Source organism: Canis lupus, chromosome 34, assembly GCF_003254725.2.
Source record: "Canis lupus dingo isolate Sandy chromosome 34, ASM325472v2, whole genome shotgun sequence".
In the NCBI taxonomy this organism is placed as follows: domain Eukaryota; kingdom Metazoa; phylum Chordata; class Mammalia; order Carnivora; family Canidae; genus Canis; species Canis lupus.
Window position 1 is genome coordinate 23,260,630 of NC_064276.1, and position 21,181 is coordinate 23,281,810.

At 35.9% G+C, this 21,181-nt stretch overlaps 1 protein-coding gene across 4 annotated transcripts in view; it reads left to right on the plus strand.

The window, feature by feature from the left end:
- CCDC50 (coiled-coil domain containing 50) overlaps positions 1-6,634 on the plus strand; it is a 74,202-nt gene extending 67,568 nt beyond the window's left edge. For all 4 annotated transcript variants that reach the window (XM_049105867.1, XM_025425365.3, XM_049105865.1 and 1 more), the window contains one exon: positions 286-6,634. In XM_049105867.1, the coding sequence (XP_048961824.1) occupies positions 286-305 (20 nt within the window). In that variant the 3' untranslated portion in view covers positions 306-6,634. The remainder of the gene's footprint in view (positions 1-285) is intronic.
- Positions 6,635-21,181: the final 14,547 nt, after the last annotated feature.

Sequence of the window (21,181 nt, forward strand, 5' to 3'; positions counted from 1 at the left end):
GTCAGTTGGTGGACTTTCCACCACACTGACTTAATTGGAAGTAGCTCATTTTTTTCCCTCAAATTGTATACACCCACTACTTTTAAGAAGAGGTCTTCTTGCCTTTGACATACATTTGAAATATATTCCTAAAATAACTTATTGACTCCGTGTGTAAGTATTTTACAATCAAGAACAAAGAAACATGCATAGATATAAAGATAAATGATTTGCCCGAGCCGGGAGAAAACAGCATTTCTGAGGTTTTTCTTTAATGGTATTTCTTCTTTTTTCCTCCTTTCCAAGGTTTCCATCATAAGCAGTAAAACCCTAGGAATCTGCCTTGAGAACGGACTCACTGTAGCAAACATTACTGGATGATACAGAACGCGTTCCACATTCATTTTTTTCTTTCCTGTGTTTGTATTCCTGGGATTTATCTTCAAGAGTTCTTCTGACCATAAATAATTTTAATTCATTTAAAATGTTTTGGTTATTCTTGATCACTTGGGCAGTACAAGAAAATCTAGCTTCTGAATATTGGCCTCCTCTCTGCTGCATACACTTCCTGGGATATAGTATCTAAAAGCTCTGTAAAATGTCACTTCTGTTAGGTATGGAGTACTGGTATCTAGAGACTAGGCTTTATTTAGCAATTAGAATTTTGTGGAGATTATGATCAGAGTAAAACAATTTTTGGATGCAATACAGAATAAAAGACTATAAGAAATAGCTTTCTTTGTGCATTAGTATATGGCATATTGAAGAAAGAACCTGTTTTCTGTATTTCTTAGAAATTTTTTTTTAAAAAATCACAACTATAAAGTGTTTAAAAAAAAAAAACCTGGAACAATTGAACCATGTGGTTTTGTATATCCTTATAAGCTTTCGTGGGAGAATTGGCCCAGATGTCATTCTCTGACACTTTCTCTTCTTCTGATTAATAGCAAGTCTTTCTGAGGTACCTGGGCATTGGGCAGATTATTAGTATTTATTCACAAAAGTTTAATTCTATGAAATTTTAACTCAAGTCTGTGCAGTCAACTGAAAGTGAAAAAGTGAAAAACTTTGTATCCCTTCTCTTATTTTACTTTTATATGGAGAGCCAAGGGAGGTAGAATTAGAAAAAAGTTTATGTAAGTAATGATGCCATCAATTCTCTCTCGACATAGGTTGAGAAGTTTTCCTCTTGCTTAAAAAAGTAAAGCAAGTATTTGTTGGCAACCACTCAAAAAATATTTTATCTGTCAATAATCAGATTGATTCAACATAAAGTTGAAGTGGATAAAATGGTTCCTTATCCAGGTATTTGGTTCTACGTATTCATTAGTGATACATGGCATTGGATTCCTTTGTACAGGATCTTTGAAGCCCTCCTTGAGAAATCTAGTCTTTGTCTAGCTTTTAACCTTGTGGAAATGCTTATCTTCTCATTCTAGTTAGTTAACATAAATGGCAAACATGCTGTCTATATAAAAGTTTCCCTTCAGCTTGACTTTCCATTATTTTTTATTGTGTGAATCTGACATTTCTGACATTCCAGTATGGTGTTTGTTTAGGAAAGAAATACATAAGTGATTAGAGAAAAGGTTGTAAATCCATTCTTTTCCCACTGGGAACTGACTATTGTTTAGCCTTATCTTTGCAGATAGTCTTTCAATTGAGGCAATATTCAGGAAGTTATTTAGAATAGTTTCTCAGAGTGGATTTTGGGTCCTTTCATTTTGAGAAAGAGCTTTCGTTCCTAAAGTTTTTGGATTGCAGGAACTTGAGTAAAAGGTGCCTAAGAGTCAAGTTTTAGGGAAATGATAATCTAGAAAGAAGCAAACCCTAAAAGAGTAATTTTTGAGAAAAGGTGAAAGAGAAAACAAACAGGACTTTGAATGACACAGATGAAATGAATGAGGCAGAATCATCAATTAAATAGGCAAGGACACAAGGGATGGAGGTCCTAGCCTTAGTCAAATTCTAGAGGGTGCTATCAGTATCCAAAGCTTAGGCCTTGTTGACTTCTAGTAATGCTATATTTTTCTTTGTCTGCCCTGTGATTTTGTTTCATGTTTTAAAAAGCTTTTTTTGTGTGGTGACTTTAAAAGAAAACACAATGTATCTTTATTTTGATAGGCAAATGTGCAACATCATTTGCCATATTTTTATTTCATGAATGTTTATTTTTCTATCTCATACAATGATCAGATTTACTTTAAAAATTCTGCATTTGTCTTGCTTCTCATGTACTTTATCCAATCATATTTATTATTGTAAAATGCTATCGAGGTATTTTCATTCAAAAAATGTTAGGCCACTTAACAGTTAAGTCTTGGATATTAGCGCTTCAGCTGTCTTAGTGAGCAGCCAGCGGTGATAGTTCCCTGTGACACCCAATTCAACATCTGTATTGAACATTTGTTACTTTTTTTTTCTTTAGGTTTTTTAAAAATTAGAATTTTAAGATATTTTATTTTTTTTGTAAAGCAAACACTTTTTAAAGAGTATCAGAGAAATTCTTTTCTTATTAGTTAAATCCTTTTATTCTCACTCAAATATTATAATTATTATTTTTAAGACTATAGAAGTAACTAACAACTGTATTTAAAGGAACTGCCAAACATTCTTCACTGTGTTCTCTGCTTATCACTTTGTTATTTTTATATAAATGCGGAAATACTTTATTCCTCTTTCTACCACTGGAACACACACAATTTAATTTTTAGGCCCACCATGTATTATGCTTTAATGTTGTGATGTAAACTAATAAGCTGGCCTTGGAAATTCTTTCTGTCTCCGTACTTCTTTTCCCTGGAGGCCCCATTAACACTAGTATTGCTGAATGAGCACAGTATGTTATGGAGCCTTATCATGAGGCTACTGGATGTGTACAGCCTCTGCCCCCAATCTAACTTTTTGTAACTTGTTGCCTAGAAGCAAGGTCAGACAAGGGTCACATTAAATGTTCTGAGTTGGAAAAAAAATGTAGTTTGAAGCCATTGTTAGACATAATTATTTTACAGAAGACTGGACAGTTGCTACATATGCTTTAACAGGACATTGAGATTTTTTAGAAAGTGACTTTGCATACCTTTGAATTGTTTTTTCTCAAGTGACTTTACAACAACCAGCAACAGAGTAACGTAAACTGCAAAAAAGACTTATGGTCTTTGATCATAGAGAAACACCTAAATTAAAAAGAAAGATCTGGATAGATGTTTCCTGGGAGGAAAACCTTTTCATATGTGCAATGGCCACTTGGATCTAGATCAACATATTCCAAGGTATATGATCTTGGACCTTGTATTCCACTGAACTCACTCTAGAAAATTGTGAACCGGACCCCTTTTCCCCTTTTCTTCTCTACTGTGGTCTGCAGCCGAACTGGATGATGAATAAATTCATTGCTGAATTTGTCCACACCTTTCCATCGATGTCAGGACTTTTCAGTATAAATATAATTAACTTTTAATGGATAATTATTTTTCTTCAATACTGTCAGATACTCTCTAATTTTTGTCTTGTGCCAAATTGTTCTTTAGAAACACCTGCTATATAATATGGTGCATTCAGTTTACCACATCAGTGGTTAACATTTTAGGGCCTTGATTTTTAATGGGTATTGCCTTTGTATAAAAATCACTCTGGGGGAATATCAGGATTATTCATTTATTCATTGATGATTTTCTTGAAAGATAAACGGTGATTGGATGTAAGATCTTCCCTCTAAGTAAAGGAGTGAGACCCCCGTGTAATCAGCTTTCCCAGGGACTGAGAACAGAGTAGAACTTGCACTGAAAGGATTTTTTCCCTTTTGGGAAAAGAGTATTTGTGTAGGGAACATTAATGTGAAAGGAAAACCGTTCAGGTAGATTTCACCATATGTAGTGTGCCATGTTCTCATAACACCGAATTTTTAGAAACAATCAAAATAACCAAAACCTGTTCTTTCAGCTGAAAGGAAAAAACAGATGTTTAAGGTACTTTGTCCCTTACTTACTGCTCATAGTCAAAGAAGTGACTAGATCAAGTGGTCTCATTTTCTTTTCCTATCTGGGTGGTACCTGTGAGTTTTAAAGCCATAACTGCTTACCTTACTATTGATAGAATCCTATTTTTCAAAGCCTTTAGCTTGGAACAGGTAATGTGGTCAGGGAGGAGCAAACTAGAAGACTGTCCTGATAATGCTGCACAATGGGGCACAGGGTCATCCAAACTCCTGGTCAGAGAATCTCATTCAGCCCTGATGGTGCTTACAGTTATTAAAGGAAAGAGTCAAGGCTGTTGTTGCTCCTGCCATTTAATTGTTGTTACAAACCCTGAAATTTACTTCCAGAGAAGTAAAAAAGGAAATGGTAAACTAGGAAAAATTCACTTCTGACAGAGTCACTTTTCTGATGAGACTTGTACTTTTTGCTTGCAAGGTCTTGAGGAGCAGTGTTGCCTTAAATTAGTTTGATTCTAACTGAGGTCAGTGTACTGTACTTCCTGTATGTGAATGTCAACTCTCCATTGAGATATAAAATTCACAGGTGATCACAAAACATCCTTGCCGTCAGGAACTCTGGATTTCCTCCCGCTGAGCTGTGGGTGACCTGTACACTGATAAATACATCATTTCATTGAGTTGCCTCTCAATCTCTGAATAAGCAGTGGCATGACCAAAAAAGGCTGGTAGAGGGAGAGTGAGAATTTCCTAGCCAGATTTTTCAGGTTATCGTTTCCTGAATAACTGAGAGTTGACTGTCTATTCTATAGTGACCATGTAGAAGATACTTCCAAATGTTGTGTTGTGTAGAGAAGTCACTTATTATTGTTTTGTGAGAATTTCAACAACACTCTTGTGTTTTTAATGCATACCATTGACAGAAAAAAGGGAGAAAACCAAACAAAACAGAGACATTTACTTGAAATGAGAGATCTTTGATGGAAAGAGTGTTTCTATTTTGTTAGTTTTAGGAGAATATTAACCAGGAAAACTGCTGTGGTAAGGGAGACACCAGAGTGTTTTTGTAAGGTCGTGTTTGATGCCATAAATTGACAGAATCATCTAAGTAATCATGTTGATTTGTTGAACTATCTAGTGCTGGAAACCATCTTGTTCCCCTTTATATATATTTGTGAACGGCCTAGAAACATGTTCTGAATGCATTTCATATGCTGTTGTTCATTCTCAGCAAACTAGAGGATGCTTTTCTCTTTTTGAGTTACTGTTAATAGCATAGGGAGCCAGCACTGTGCTGGTTTCAGCATTTCAGATAAGGACAGGATTAATTGTGCATCTTAGTTAGTGCCCTATCATTCATTGTTGAGGTTCGCATATAAAGAACAGGAGAATTGAAAGACAGGGTTTTTGAGTGACATGTCCTTCACAAAAGAGCAAGGACTAATAGCAGTAAAAAAAAAAAAAAAAACAGTTAAGAAAATACACCATTACACATTGCATACTTAGGGTATGTTTTTGTTGCACTGAATTTCAGACCATAAACTGCTAAAATAGTTTCTAGCTATTAAATTTAGTAAGAGGGTTTTTGATGTCAGAATTTTTTTATTTGATTGAATTAGCCCCTGAAATCACCGTAGGCTATAAACTTCAGCTCTTGCTATAAACTGAAAGCCAAATGCCCTTTTTCAGAAGTAGCTATATTTTTCACCTGCCTCTTAAAGGCAGCCCAATATTTGTTTCATGGAGTATTATAAATAATGAGGAGATGCAGTGGGAAGATAGCATATTAAAATGGTGTTCCACAATGAGAATTCTCTATAATGGGGTTTTCCTTTAAAAGAATCCATCCCGGCACAGTATTATATTTTGAAAAGGTGCTGAATTATAAAATACAAGAGTATGCTCATATAAATCAAGTTGCTTAGGAAATTAGAGGTGGTGCTATCATTTGTCTTACAATTTGGAAAAGTACTTTCCTGAGAGAGATAATGCATAGTGCCCAGGCAGTTTCAGATTCTTTGGTAAGAAGCCCTTTGGGATCTGGAATGTGGATATGTTTAAAAAAATGAGTGAAATATTAATCCAAGTGCTCATCAACTTGTAACCAAGCCCCAGAAGGAAAGGCAGCTTTGAAATAACTACTTCATGGAACTGAACAGAACCTTAATGGAATACAGTTGTCTGTCTGAGGACAGAAAACGAAGAGGCCACCTCATACCACATGCCTATTTAGAGATTAGATGAAACTGTGAGGGATACTCTGTGGATGCCTTAAAGGTGACTGGTGTTGAGTACTGGTGGGTATGTGTGCACCCATCTGGCCTAGGCTGACGGAAACCATTTCCGTTCACCTTCACACAGCACAAGCTGTTCCTGCTCATAACCTCATTGAGGAAAATGAGAAACATGGTGCTGGTGACTTCCGTGTGTCTTGGGAGGTGAGGTGGTAACGTCACTCAGCACTCTCCAGTGCTCAAGCCTCCCCCTTAAATGCCAGTTCTACATCTACATTAATTCATCTATGCAAGCTTGTGTTTTCATGGTTTGTTTTATACATGTTTGCTCATTTGATTCTTTAAATAATCAGGTCTAACATTAATATTATGAATAATTTTTAAACCAAAGTATGTATATGTTTGTGTGCTTGTTTTCCTGGATGGTTTGAGGCAAACACCAATCTTGTCCTTCTCTCTTAATAAAGTCATCCATTTGTTAAGTCAATGGTCTCATGTTTTCTTTATTGCATTCAAGGACTTGAAAAGTTCTGGGAAGAGGAAAGGAGTATTTTTTTTTTCCTTTATGAAGTAACCCTAATGTATATTTGTTTAATAACAGCATTTTCTCTTATTCCAGTTCCATCCACTTTCTGTAACCATGTATGGCACTGATGATGCTATCTAGTATATTGAAATTGTCAACAAATACTCCCAAATCTGATACTGATAGCTAATATGTTGAAGTCCTCAATAAATACTTCCAAACCTAAAGTTGCTTAGAGAAGTGGGTTTGTATGGTCTGTGGCGGTTGGTGACTTAGTTTGATGTATTTGGGAGAAAAACAGGTAAGTGGATGTTCACAGAATAATACAAGTGATTAAAGACTCCATGAGTACAATAACTCAAGTCTGCAGGATACCTGATACTCCATGGATTTTGATAAAATAGATATTAATAACAACTACCATTTAACTTTTTATAAGTTCATTTTTCTTTGTTTTGATAGATTAGCCATGATATAGAAACCTGTGCTCCAGATGTTAGGTATCTTAAAAATAAGATCTTCTTTTTCATGACTACTAAACAATTTTCAGAGGTTACTAGTTTCCCTGGAGCATATTCTCTAGGACTTAGCTTCTTCTCTGGCAAATATAATAGGAAATCTAAATGATCTGTAATATATCTATACTGTTACCACTACCAGATGCATAAGGCACACCAATGATGTGCAGATGTTGAAAAAAGTTGGTATGTTGATTTCAACCTTCCTGGGTGAAAGTTGACAATGAAAGAAGTTGACATATCTACAGGCCAATTACCAAACTTAAATATGTAATTAAAGTAGCTCCCTTAAATCTGTGGTAGAAGGTACCTGGTATTCTTGGGTGGAGTTTGAGTAACATGGCTGAGTATGACGTTAAACTGTGGCCATGTGGTGTGTATGGAGAGCTGTGGCACACTAGAAAGCCCCCTTGTAAAACAAAGGCAGCAAGAAAATATTCAGCTCCTACACCTTGGAAATTAGGTGTAATATTTAAGGAGTCTTTGGATTACTTACAGGGTAGGGGTAGAGATTTGAAGACTGTTTATTGGCTCCTCCTATGTATCTAGGCTACACGGTTAAAAAAGCAAAGGCTGCAAAATAGTGTCCCGAATACTTCATTAACAGGAATAAGGAGACCCGGGTGCTAGTCCTGGCTTTGAACTTGCTTCAGGACCTTGAGACACGACTTACCCTCTCTAACTCAGTTCTTTTATATAGAGTAATAAGCACATTGCAGGAGAGTTGGTGATGTTAGACCTGACTCCTGACTGAGGAGTCAGGCCTAACATTCTATAATGCCTGAGGAGTCAATGCTGACTAGGTTCCTTTAAAATGGCCCAGGAAAAGAGTAGCCTCCCACAGTACTGGGAGCCAGGAAAGTCACAAAGACTTCTTAGACACTTGGCGAGAGGCCTCATTCCTGATCATATGTTCTTTAAAAAAATTTTTTTTTGTATTTTTGACAAAAAATGTGTACAATGTGATGTTTTGATATATGTATACATTGTGAAATGACTACCACAGTGAAGCTAATTAACACAGTCATCATCTCCCTCACAGTTAGCTTTTGTGGATCTGTGTGTGTTTGGTGAGAATGCTTGAGATCTACCCTTAGCAGATTTCAAGTATACGATGTTATGGTTAACCGTAGGCACCAGGCTGTATATTAATTAGATCCCCCAAACTTAAAAATGAAAGTTTATACCCTTTGCTGACCCTGTGTTCTTGGTTGTACTATCCTGCTGCTCCTAGCTCCACACCCAGAAAATTGCCATTAATTGTGTGTGTTTCTCTAACCAAATTCTATTTCTATTTTTATTATCCCCAAGCTTCATGAACTTTCTTTACTAGATAGGGTTTGGGTTCTTAGGAACTTTTGTACCTCCCATTAGCATATCATGCTTTTTATCCTCTCAAATCTCACTTCTCTTACCAATTCCTGAACCTAATTATGCAGATTTCATCTTGGTCATGTTAATCATGACATGCCCTTAATTACACCTGACATACTTAATTATCTGGTGTCATTATACCTGATCTGTGCCCTCATTCCCTTGACCTGGCCTCAGGCTCTAGGACATAACTGGGGGCATGTGTGTGTATGTGAGTATATGTGTCTGCAGGTCTGTATGTCTATAGCTGACATAGCTCTAATGGTATATGTATAAATGACTGGACTTTTCTGGCATGGAGAGGTGAGAATCAAGTGGTGTATATCAATTTTGCCTTTTATGAATCATGGTTTGGTGTCAAGTCCTTAGAACTCTTTCCCTCGCCATACATCCTCAAGCTTTGCTTCTGATATATATTTTTTCTATGCTTTATACTTTTAAGTTTTACATTTAAGTCCTTGACTCATTTGGAGTTGGTTTTTAGGTAAAGTGTGAAGTTTGGTCAAAGTTGATTGGATGGACTGATTGCCTGGATATCCAATTGCTTCAGCACTATCTTTTAGAGGCCTCCATGGATTTTCTTTTATACCTTTGTCAAAGATGAGTTGAGTGTATTTTGTGTGGGTCTGTTTCTGAGTTCTCTATTCTGTTCCATTGATCTATATCTCTCCCTTGCTAGTGCCACACAATGTGGATTATTGGAGCTAGATAGTAAGTCTTGAAATTGGATAACCTGATTCTTTACACTTTATTTTTCAAAATTGTTTTAGCTACTCTAGTCCTTTTGCCCTACCATACAAATTTTAGAATAATCCTACTTACATCTATAAGAGATATTTCTGAGATATTGAAAGGAATTGCATGAAACCTCTACATCAATTTGGGGACAAATAACATCCTTAATGTATTAAGTGTCCCAAAAAAGACTACAAGTATGTCTTCTTTATTTAGATATTTGATATCTTTAATCAGCATTTCAGCATGTATGCTCTGTACATTTTTTGTTAGATTTACTCCTGGGTATTTTATTTTTGTGCAACTATAGATATTTTCATTTTGTGTCAACAGTTTTTTGCTAATATATGGAGATGCATAGATTTTTGAATAATTCTTTTTATATGTTGTTGAATTGCAATCACTAATATTTTAAAGGATTTTTGTATTATATTGGGAGGCATATTGACCTATAATTTTACTGCCTTTGATTGGCTTTCACATTAGTGCAATGCTGGAAAAAAAACAGGTTTTTGTCTTTTCTATTTTCTAAATGAAATTGTATAGAATTGCTAGTCCGTTGTTTTCGGGTTTTTTTTTGTGTGTGTGTGTGTGTTTGTTTTTTTAGGTTTTATATAAATTCTCCAGTGAAAAGACACTGTGTGCCTAGTCATAACCTTTTTGGAAGCTTTTAAATGAAAATTTCAATTTTGTTTAGTTATAGGGCTATTCAAAGTAGGTATTTCCTGTTAAATTAGTGTTTTTCAAGGAATTGGACTACTTCATCCAAGATATTGAAATTCATGTGTATAGAATTGTTTGTTGTATTCCCTTCTTATTGGTGTCTACTGGGTTTGTAGTAGTATCTCCTATTTTATTTCTAAATACATTATTCCTTAAAAAAATAGCAATTATAGATTTTCCTATTTTATTAAATTAAATTACACTGCTTTAGCTGTGCCACAAATTTTAATATGTTGCATTTTCATTTTCATTTAGTGAAATGTATTTTTTTTAATCTTCTTGGAGACTTGTTCTTTGATCTATGCATTATTTAGAAATGTTCTGTCTCATTTCCATGTTTTTGGAGCTTTTCCTTATATCATTGTTGTTAATTTCTAGTGTGATCCTGTTGTGGTTAGAGGACATGCTGCGTGATTTCAATTCTGTTAAATTTGTTGAGGTTTGTCTTATGTCCCTGGTTGTTGTATATGTTCCGTGAATGTGCATTCGGTTTTTCGGTGGATAGTTCTATAAATGTTGATTAGATCTTGTTGGTTGATGATGGTGTTGAGTTCTATATCCAGACTGATTTTCTGTCTAGTTGTTTTATCAATTATCAAAAGAGAGGTGTTGAAGTCCCCAACTATAATTGTAATTTGTCTGTTTTTCATTTCAGTTCTATTAATTTTTGCTTTGTGTGTTTTGCAGTCCTGTTTGATGCATAACATTTAGGGTTGCTGTGTCTTGGTGGAATGACCATTTTATCATTATATAATCTCTTCTCTGTCACTGGTAATTTTCTTAGCTTTGAAATATACTTTCTCTGATGTTGATATAGCCACAATGCCTCCTTTTGATAAACATTCACACTACATCTTATATTTCAACTTGCCTACTCCATTGTATTTGAAGCAAATCTCTTGCACAAAATATATAATTGAATATTTTTAAATTCATTCTGCCATATTTTTTTATTGGTGTAAACCATTAACAGTTTGTTGGTCATTTCATTTATTAACCCAGTCATTTCGTGGGTTTGGAATTCTGCTATTTTAAGAGTTCTAATTCTGTATTTCTCCATCAAAAAATTATCTCTAGGGCAGCCCCGGTGGCTCAGTGGTTTAGCACCGCCTTCAGCCCGGGACATGATCCTGGAGACCCGGGATCAAGTCCCACGTCGGGCTCCCTGCATGGAGCCTGCTTCTCCCTCTGCCTGTGTCTCTGCCTCTCTCTCTCTCTCTCTCTCTCTGTGTGTGTGTGTGTGTCTCTCATGAGTAAATAAATAAAATCTTAAAAAAAATAAAAAATACCTCTTATTTCCTAATCTAGTACCATTTTATTTTATTATTATATATTTTTTTACTTTTAAAGATTTTTATTTTTGTGAGAGAGCGTGAGAGCCCATGAGTACATGCATGCCTGTGGAGGAGGGACAGAGGAAGAAGCAGACTCCTCCTTGAGCAGGGAGCCGGATGTGGGACTCGATTATCAGACCCTGGGGTCATGACCTGAGCCAAAGGCAGAGGCTTAACCAACTGAGCTACCTAGGCCCCCCTAGTACCACATTTTAAATCATAAAATTAATATTTGATGAGACATGTCCCATTTTATTCTCTCAAAAAGAGTCTATGTCTTTGGCTAGCTCTTTGTCCAGGAGAAACTTTAAGATCATTTCTTAGTTTTGCCCATGTATATTTTTATTGTGAAATGTATATCAAAAGATATGTCATTTTAATCATTTTTAAGTGCACAATTTAATGGCATTAATTATATTAACAGTATAGTGCAACACTATTTATGTCCAAAACTTTTCCATCACCACACATAGAAACTCTGTACTCAGTAAACAGTAACTCTCCTATTTCTCTCTGCTCCCAGCCCAACCTCTGGTAACCTCTAATCCATTTAATATCTTTATCAATTTGCCTGCCCTTGTTATGTAGGTGGTCATATAATAGTTCTCTTTTTATGTCTGGCTTATTTCACTTAGCATTTGTTTTCATGTTTTGCATGCATCGTAGTTCATTCCTTTTTGTGGCCAAATAATATTCCATTATATGTATATACCACATTTTGTTGGGTTGTTTCCAACTTTTGCTAATTGTGAATAATTCTTCAATGAACATTGTTATGCAAATATTTGAATCTTATGTCAGTGTACATAGGGGTGGAATTGCTGGGTCATGTGGAATTCTTCGTTAACTTCTGGAAGAACCAGTAAACTCTTTTCCATAAGAGCTGAACACTTTTACATTTCTGTCATTAATGTACTAGAGTTTTAATTTCTCCACATCCTTACCAATACTTTTTTTTTTAAAAGTGTTTTTATTATAGCCATCCTAATATGTATGAGGTAGGGGTTCAACTTCATTATTTTGCATGTAGAAATCCAGTTGTCCTTGTACTATTTGTTGAAGATATTCTTCTTTCCTCATTGAATTGCCTCATCACTTTTGTTTAAAATCAGTGGGCCATAGGTGTATGAGTTTATTTTTGGCCTTCAATTCTACTTCTGCTTGCCTATATTATCCCAGTACCACACTATTTTGATTACTGTAGCTTTGTAGTAAGTTTTGAAATCAGGAGGCGTGATCCTCCAACTTGTTCTTTTTTTCAGAAATGTTTTGGCTATTCAAGTCTCTTACAACTCCAAATAAATGTAAAGATTGACTTTTCTAAAAAAGACTTGTAACTTTGATAGGAATTCCACTGGATCTAAAGGTCTTTTTGGGTACTATTACTATCTTAAAAATATATTTTTTTTTCCCAATCCATGAACATGGAATGTCTCTCCATTTGTTTGTCTTTAATTTCTTTCAGTGATATTATTTTTGGTTTCAATGTACAAGTAAGTCTTTAACCTCTTTGGTTAAATTTATTTGTCAGTGTTTTATTCCTTAATATTTTAGACTCAGTTGTAAATGGAATTTCTTAACCTCCTTTTCAGATTCTTGCTGAAAATCAGTTGCTTTTCATGTGTTGATCTTGTAACCTGTAATTTTGTTAACTTCTTTTTTAAACTCTAGCAGCTGTCTTGTGGACTCTCTGGGATTTTTGATACCTAGGATTATGTCATAAGAAAACTGAGAGGGTTTTACTTCCTTTTTCCCTGATTCAGATACTTTTTACTTCTTTTCATGTCTAATTGCTCTGTCTGGAACTTCCAGTACAGTGTTGAATAACAGCAGTGAAAGTGAGCATCCTTGCTTTGTTTCTATCTCAGGGGAAAAGCTTTTAGTCTTTTATCATTAGGTATGTGTTAAGCGTCACATTTTTATAAATACCTTTTATCCTGTCGTGGATGTTCCTTTATATTCCTGCATTTTTTAGTGTTTATTATAAAAGGGTGTTGAATTTTGTCAGATACCTTCCTGTGTCACTTGAGATGAATGTGGGTATGGGTATGTGTGTGTATGTGTTTCCTTCATTCTATTAATGTGGCTTACTACATTAAATGATTGTCTTAAGTTGAACCATCCTTGTATTCGAGGAAAAATTCCACTTGATCATGGTGTATAATCCTTTTAACATGCTGTTGGATCCCATTTTCTAGTATTTGTTGATTTCTACATCTGTATTCATAAGGCATATTCATATGTAATTTTATTTTCATGTGGTATTTATAGCTTTGGTATCAGAGGAATGCTGGCTTTCTATGAATTATAACTTGTTACTTCCTCTTACATTTTTTTGGGAAAGTAGGGAAAGATTAGTGTTAATTCTTCATTTTTCTTTCAAGATTTATTTCTTTATTTTAGAGAGAAAGAGCATGTGTGAATGGGGAGGGCCAGGGGGCAGAGGGAGAGAACCACAAGCAAGCTCCCCACTAAACATAGAACCTGATGTGGGGCTAGATCTCACGACCCTGGAATCATGACCTAAGCCAAAATCAAGAGTCAGATGCTTAACTGACTGAGCCACCCAGGAACCCCAAGATTAGTGTTAATTCTTTTAATATTTAGTAGAATCCAATAGTGAAGCCATCTGGTCCTGGGCTTTTCTTTTTGGGAGTCTGTTTACTGATCAGTCTCTATTCATTACAGGTCTGATGAGATTATCAATTTCTTCATGATTAGCTAATTTGTGTGTTTCTGAGAATTTTTTTTTTCATTTAGGTTACCTAATTTTTTCATGTAGTTCATAGTATTCTCTAATACTCTTTTTTATTTCTGTAAGGTTGGTAGTAATGCCCACACTCATTTCTAATTTTAGTTATCTGCTTCTTTTTTTTTTTTTAATTCTTTGCCAGTCTAGCTGAAGGTTTGTCAGTTGATCCTTTCTAAGAACAAATTTTGGTTTTGTTGATTCTATTGTCTTTCTATTCTCTATTTCATTTATCTTCATTATAATCTTTGCTGTTTTTTTCTTTCTAATAATTTTCAATGTCGTAAATTTTTTTTTTCTAGCTCTACAAGATGCAGAGTTAGGTTACTGATTTAAGATCTTTCTTTTAAATATATGTATTTACAGTTATAAATTTCCCTCTGAGTATTGCCTTTGTTGCATTCCATAAGTTTTAATATGTTGTGTTTTTTCCTGTTTTTTTTTTTCTTTTCTCCCTAAGTATATTCTAATTTTTGTTTTGACCCATTGGTTGTCTAAAGATGTGTTGCCTAATTTCCACATATTTTTAATTATCTCACTTCCTTCTCTTGATTTCCAGCTTTATTACTTTGCAGAGAAGAGACTTGGTATGATTTCAATCTTTTAAAATTTATGTAGACTTTTGTTTTAAACTTACTTCCTTTTTTTTATTTTGCTTATTCATGAAAGACACACAGAGGCAGAGACATAGGCTGAGGGAGAAGCAGTCTCCCTGTGGGGAGCCCGATGCAGGACTTGATCCCAGGACCCTGGGATCATGCTCTGAGCTGAAATCAGATGCTCAATCACTGAACCACCCAGGCATCCCTATGTAGACTGTTCTATGTTCTAACATATAGTGTCTCTTGGACGCCATCCCATATGCAATTAAGAAGAATGTGTATTTAGTTGTTGGATTGAATGTTCTATATATTTGTTAGGTCTAATTGGTTTACAGTGTTGTCCAAGTGCACTCTTTCCTTATTGATCTTATATCTAGGTGTTGTGTTAATTATTAAAAGTGGTATATTGAAGTCTCCAACTATATATTTCTCCTTCCATTCTGTTAATATTGGCTGTATTTATTTTGAGGCTATTTACTGAACATGGTTTATAATTGTTATGTTTCCTTGATGAAATTGACCCTTGTATATAATGGCCTTCTTTGTCTCTTGTAGCAGTTTTTTTTTTTAATAAATTTATTTTTTATTGGTGTTCAATTTACCAACATACAGAATAACACCCAGTGCTCATCTGGTCAAGTGCCCCCCTCAGTGCCCGTCACCCATTCACCCCCACTTCCCACCCTCCTTCCCTTCCACCACCCCTAGTTCGTTTCCCAGAGTTAGGAGTCTTTATGCTCTATCTCCCTTTCTGATATTTCCCACACATTTCTTCTCCCTTCCCTTATATTCCCTTTCACTATTATTTATAGTCCCCAAATGAATGAGAACATACACTGTCCTTCTCCGATTGACTTACTTCACTCAGCATAATACCCTCCAGTTCCATCCATGTTGAAGCAAATGGTGGGTATTTGTCGTTTCTAATGGCTGAGTAATATTCCATTGTATACATAAACCACATCTTCTTTATCCATTCATCTTGTAGCAGTTTTTAACTGAAAGTCTATTTTTTCTGGTATTAGTATAACCACTCAGCTCATTTTTTCCCCATTTTTTCACTTTCAACCTATTCATGCCATTTCATTATATTTTCACTGAGTCTCCTGTAAATAGCATATATTTTCTATGTGAGTCTATATGTCTTACGAAAACTGGACATTTGAGTATTATAATATGGTAACCCTGGAAGTCAAATTCTTCCTTTTCCCCAGGGTTTTTGTTTTTATTTTTCATTTTGATTGTTGAAGATTGTAGTAGTTAATTTGTCTAATGACTTTTCTAAGTTGTTTTTTGCAGAGATTGTATTTCTTTCATTTGTAGTCTCTATAGTCTCTGTTTCTTAGCTTTTGTTCATCTTTTGTTTCATGGAGATTTTCTAGAACACTAGCGGTAAGAAAATCTTTTAGTTTTTGTAGATTTGCTCTGTTCTGAACCTTCCTTTGACACCTAGCTGGATTTCCACTGAACATAAGGTCCATCCGAAGTCAAAGCTTAAGGTCTTCTGAGGTCTTTTCTGAGAATTCATTTTGCCTTGGGCTTCTGCATGGCTTTCTAAATCCCCCCATAAATATGGGTATTTTTTTTATTGCTCCTGTTTCACAAAGAAACTCACCCCAACTTTTCCTCCTAAGACTTAATTTGTCTGTTACATGTCTCAACTGTAATGTCTTGCCTCAGCTGTCTGCAAATTGTCCACTTTTGCAGTATTTTCAAATAATACCCCATGGTTTTCTGTCCTCAGTGAGTTCCAAGATAGGGAAAACAGAGATGAGCACCTTACAATGCCTTACACCACTGCTTCAGCTAGTCCCTCAGTCAGGTTAGAACAGATGTACCCAACAATTTGCAAAGAATTCTATTTGTTCTGGAACCAGGAATGGAATGCCCCACTAGGAATGCAGGCTGCTGTTGTTGCCATCGCCTTCTTCTTCTTCTTCTTTCTTCTTCTTCTTCTTCCTTTTCTTCAAGATTTTATTTATTCATGAGAGAGACAGAGTGAGAGAGAGAGGCAGAGACACAGGCAGAGACACAGGCTCCCTGCATGGAGCCTGACGTGGAACTCGATCCCAGGATCATGGCCTGGGCTGAAGGCAGGCGCTAAACCGCTGAGCCACCCAGGGATCTGCAAGGCTATTGTCTTCAAGACTGCTGCCCAGCTAGAGGGTATGGGGCAAAGTCAAATAAAACACTGAATGCCTTTCTACTGTTTCAAAATTAAATTTTCTTGAATCTGTGTTCACTTGGTTACCATAAGCCTTTGATTAACTTCCAGAGTTCTGACAATCTTGGTTCTGACAGTTTCTGCCTTTTTTATTTTATTTTTTTTATTTCTGTGGGAGAATGGGAGCTTGGAGCTACATACTTGGTCACTTTGCTGATGTCATTCTTGGCCATTTCTTAAAAAGGAAAACAGTCATTTATAGATCAGTGTTGGAAAATTGATCTCATTTTCATAAATAACTAGGGACTAATGAATTATGGAGTACTAGACAGCTGAGAAAGGAATGAGGGAAATATCAGCCATAGGCTGATCTTCGGGATGTATTTTTAAATGAGAAAAGTAAGGTAGAGAAAGCATTAAAGTTTTCTACCATGTAGCTGGAAAAGGGGTGGGTGTCAGGAAATGATACTGTGTATGCATTTTTTTTTATAGTAAAATGGAATGTCAACATTTTGAAGACAGCTATAAGGATGGAGGAGAAACACATGTGTAGGGGAGATGTAGAGGCTAGACATAGAGGTATATGCTTTATTTTGTAGATCTGATGTTAGAACCAGATACTTATTTTAAATAATTTTGAAACAAAGTATAAGTTTCTTTAAAAGATGAACTTAACTAACTATATCCTTTGGTACATAATCACAGGGAGCAAACTATTTCAAATGATTTTATCTATATATGGATTTATCTCTCTTTTTTTCCATACACACGTACAATTTTTTAGGAGAGGGGCTGAGGGAAAAGGAGAGAGACTCTTAAGCAGGCTCCATGCCCAGTGCAGAGCCTGATGTGGCCCTGAGATCATGACCTAAGCTGAAATCAAGAGTCAGACGCTTAGTGGACTGAGCCACCTAGGCGCCCACACACATACATATTTTTAACAATATTTTTCACCATTTTCACTGAAAAGTCCAAGAAACCTAGACAGTGAATACCCTAGTAGCAATGAATATTCTTCATACTCAAATTGGGTCTTAAAATAATATTTCTTACAGAAAGAAAATAGACTTTCATAAAGATATGGCTAGTTTTAGGTATGAATTTAAATTTACAAGATAAAACTGGAACATTTTTATTACCAGTTACCAAAGAAACTATCAGTGGCTACTAGGATCATGTCAAATGTCTCCAACTAGCCAGAGATAGGAGGTTGTGTATCAGTAAAGATTACATCTGAAATGAATAGAAGCATATCAAATATGTTTAAATCTATGTCTTTTTTTAAAAAAAGATTTTATTGGGCAGCCCCGGTGGCTCAGTGGTTTAGTGCCGCCTTCAGCCCAGGGTGTGATCCTGGAGACCCGAGATCGAGTCCCACATTGGGCTCCCTGCAAGGATCATGCTTCTCCCTCTGCCTGGGTCTCTGCCTCTCTCTTTCTCTCTCTCTGTCTCTCTCTCATGAATAAATAAATAAAATCTTTAAAATAAAATTTACTTATTCTTGGGAGACACAGAGAAAGAGGCAGAGACCCAGGCAGAAGGAGAAGCAGGCACCGTGCAGGGAGCCTGAGGCAGGACTCGATCCCAGATCTCCAGGATCACACCCGTGGTAAAAGGCTGCGTTAAACCACTGAGCCACCCAGGCTGCTCTAAGTCCATGTCTATATAAGCATCTTTATCCTCTTAAAATAACCCTTACTGCTTATGTATGGCAGATTCTATGGGCCAACTCATTATTTTTGAAAATTAGTGAATAGGTGAATAATTGGGCATTTATCCTGTTTTTTTTTTAATAAGATCTATACCTTATTGATGAATAAATGAATAATTGATGAGAATATATTTCCCTTTATAGAACATTTTAACTAACAGTCAAAAAGTGATAGAATGAGATTATGATCATTTTGCAACTCTCAAAGAATTAATAGATCTAAGTAATGATCACCAACATTTGGTATAAAAGGAGAGAGAATTGGATATTATATGCCTCTAAATGGAAGTAATAATATAATAGAACAAAATTACCAGGTTTCTAGATTTATCTACCAAACCATAGGAAGTATAGGGCATTAAAGATCATTTTAAATAGCAAATAAGGTAGCAATCTGCAAAATCAGATTGTGATAAACTTTATAAAATAACAAAAATTCTCAGAAATGGAATATATCTGTGAAGAAACTGGAGAGAATGAGTATAAGATGCAAATGAAATAGACTGATTGTAAATAGACTGAAATAGACTGATAACAGAGTTCATAAGGTGATGGGGGAGATGTGAACACTGGCTGGATATTTGATGATACTGAGGATTTAGCATTAATTTTTAAAGTGTGATGATGTTGGAATCAGATCGTAAATGAAAAGAGTCCTATGTTTTAGCGATAACATAACTGATGAAATGATACGGCATCAGAGGTTAGGAAGTGAATGAGGTACAGGTATGAAAAAATCAGCCATGCATCAATAATTGGGAACGCATAAATCAGGTTCATTATACCGTTCTCTCTACTCTTACATATGTTTGAAAATGTCCATAATAGTTTTTTTTTTTTAATGATTGGAAAATAAACCCTCAAACTAAAACTATTGAAAGTCACACTTTAAGGTAAATATGTATGTATTCTTCAGGCAAAAGGAAAATTATCTTGGATGAAAGGTCAGGAATTACAAAACAAGAATAAATGGAAAGTATATCTTTATTGGCAAATAATAAATGAATAGATGAACATTGTCCAAAACGAGAAGGGTTTGAAATATAAATAAAATACACAAAATGGTATAATGATTGTGAAAATTTAAGAGGAGTTGCAATGCTGTAAAGCAGTACTCCTCAAACTTTTAATATATGAATCATCTTGATAAATTGTAGATTTTGATCAAAAGGTCTGGGGTGGTGCTAGGAATGTGTCATGTTTGACAACCTCCCAGGTGATTTTTATGCCGCTGGTCTAAGAACAGATAGCTAAGAACACATAGTAGCAAAGTTAAGTTTCTCCAATATCCTGGGAAAGGTAAAAAGACGTTTATTAGACTTTGATATGTCAAGTATGCTTGCTGTAATCTTCATTTTAAGAACATAAAAGAGGCCAGCTCCAGGTGGCTCAGCCGTTTAGCGCCACCTTCAGCCCAGGGCCTGATCCTGGAGACCCGGGATCGAGTCCCACGTTGGGCTCCCTGCATGGAGCCTGCTTCTCCCTCTGCCTGTGTCTCTGCCTCTCTCTCTCTGCGTGTGTCATAAATAAATACAATCACAAAAAAAGAGTAGTAAAAGAATGTGAAACTACAAAGATAATAAGATAATAGGATAATAGTGAGGGAAGTGGAATAGTAGAGTATAATCCATCTGAAAGGAACATAGAGAAGTAGAACACCTGGACACCACTATTTGGAAGGTAAATTCAAACTTAGGTATTTCAGTAGTATAACTGAAGTTTGGGGGTAAGTGCTCCAATTAAATGGCACAGTTTGTCATTGTCAGACTGGCAAATCCCCATTTTATGCTTCTAAAGAGAAATACGTGAAACTTAGGATACAGAAAGATTGAAAGTAGAAGGATGAGAAAAGTGTTCCATGGAGACGGTAACCAAAAAAAAAAGCTGTGATAAATATCAGAAAACACAAACTTTGACAAAAAAACATTGCAAGGAAAAAAAAGTGGCAAGTTTGTAAACATAGATGTTTTATATTCTTTCTTCCCTTAAAGTCTTGAACGATGTTGTGTTTTCTACGCTTACGATGCCTGTCAATTCAAGCGAGCTGTGAAGTGCTCAGGAGTCGCCTGTGGCTAAAGGCTGCTGGGTTTTTTTTGTTGTTGTTTTTTGTTTTTTTAAAGATTTTATTTATTTATTCCCGAGAGACACAGAGAGAGAGGCAGGGGCACAGGCAGAGGGAGAAGCAGGCTCCATGTGGGCTTCGATCCTGAGACCCTGGGGTCACGCCCTGGGCCCAAGGCAGGTGCTCAGCTGCCAAGTCCCCCCACCCCCCACCCCAGCATCCCAAGGCTGCTGTTCCAGACAGCCTGGAACTGTTATGCCAGCTCAACTGGAGGCAAGGAGAGTCCTATTGGTAACATGTGAACTAGTCATTATTACAGGAATGCAAGTGAAGCACGAACTGCAAAGTGATTGAGGACCAAGCAGAAATCTCACAGAGGAAGACGTAGACATGGCCAACAAGCACATGAGAAAATGCTCCGCATCACTGGCCATCAGGGAAATACAAATCAACACCACAATGAGATACCACCTCACACCAGTGAGAATGGGGAAAATTAACAAGGCAGGAAACCACAAAAGTTGGAGAGGATGTGG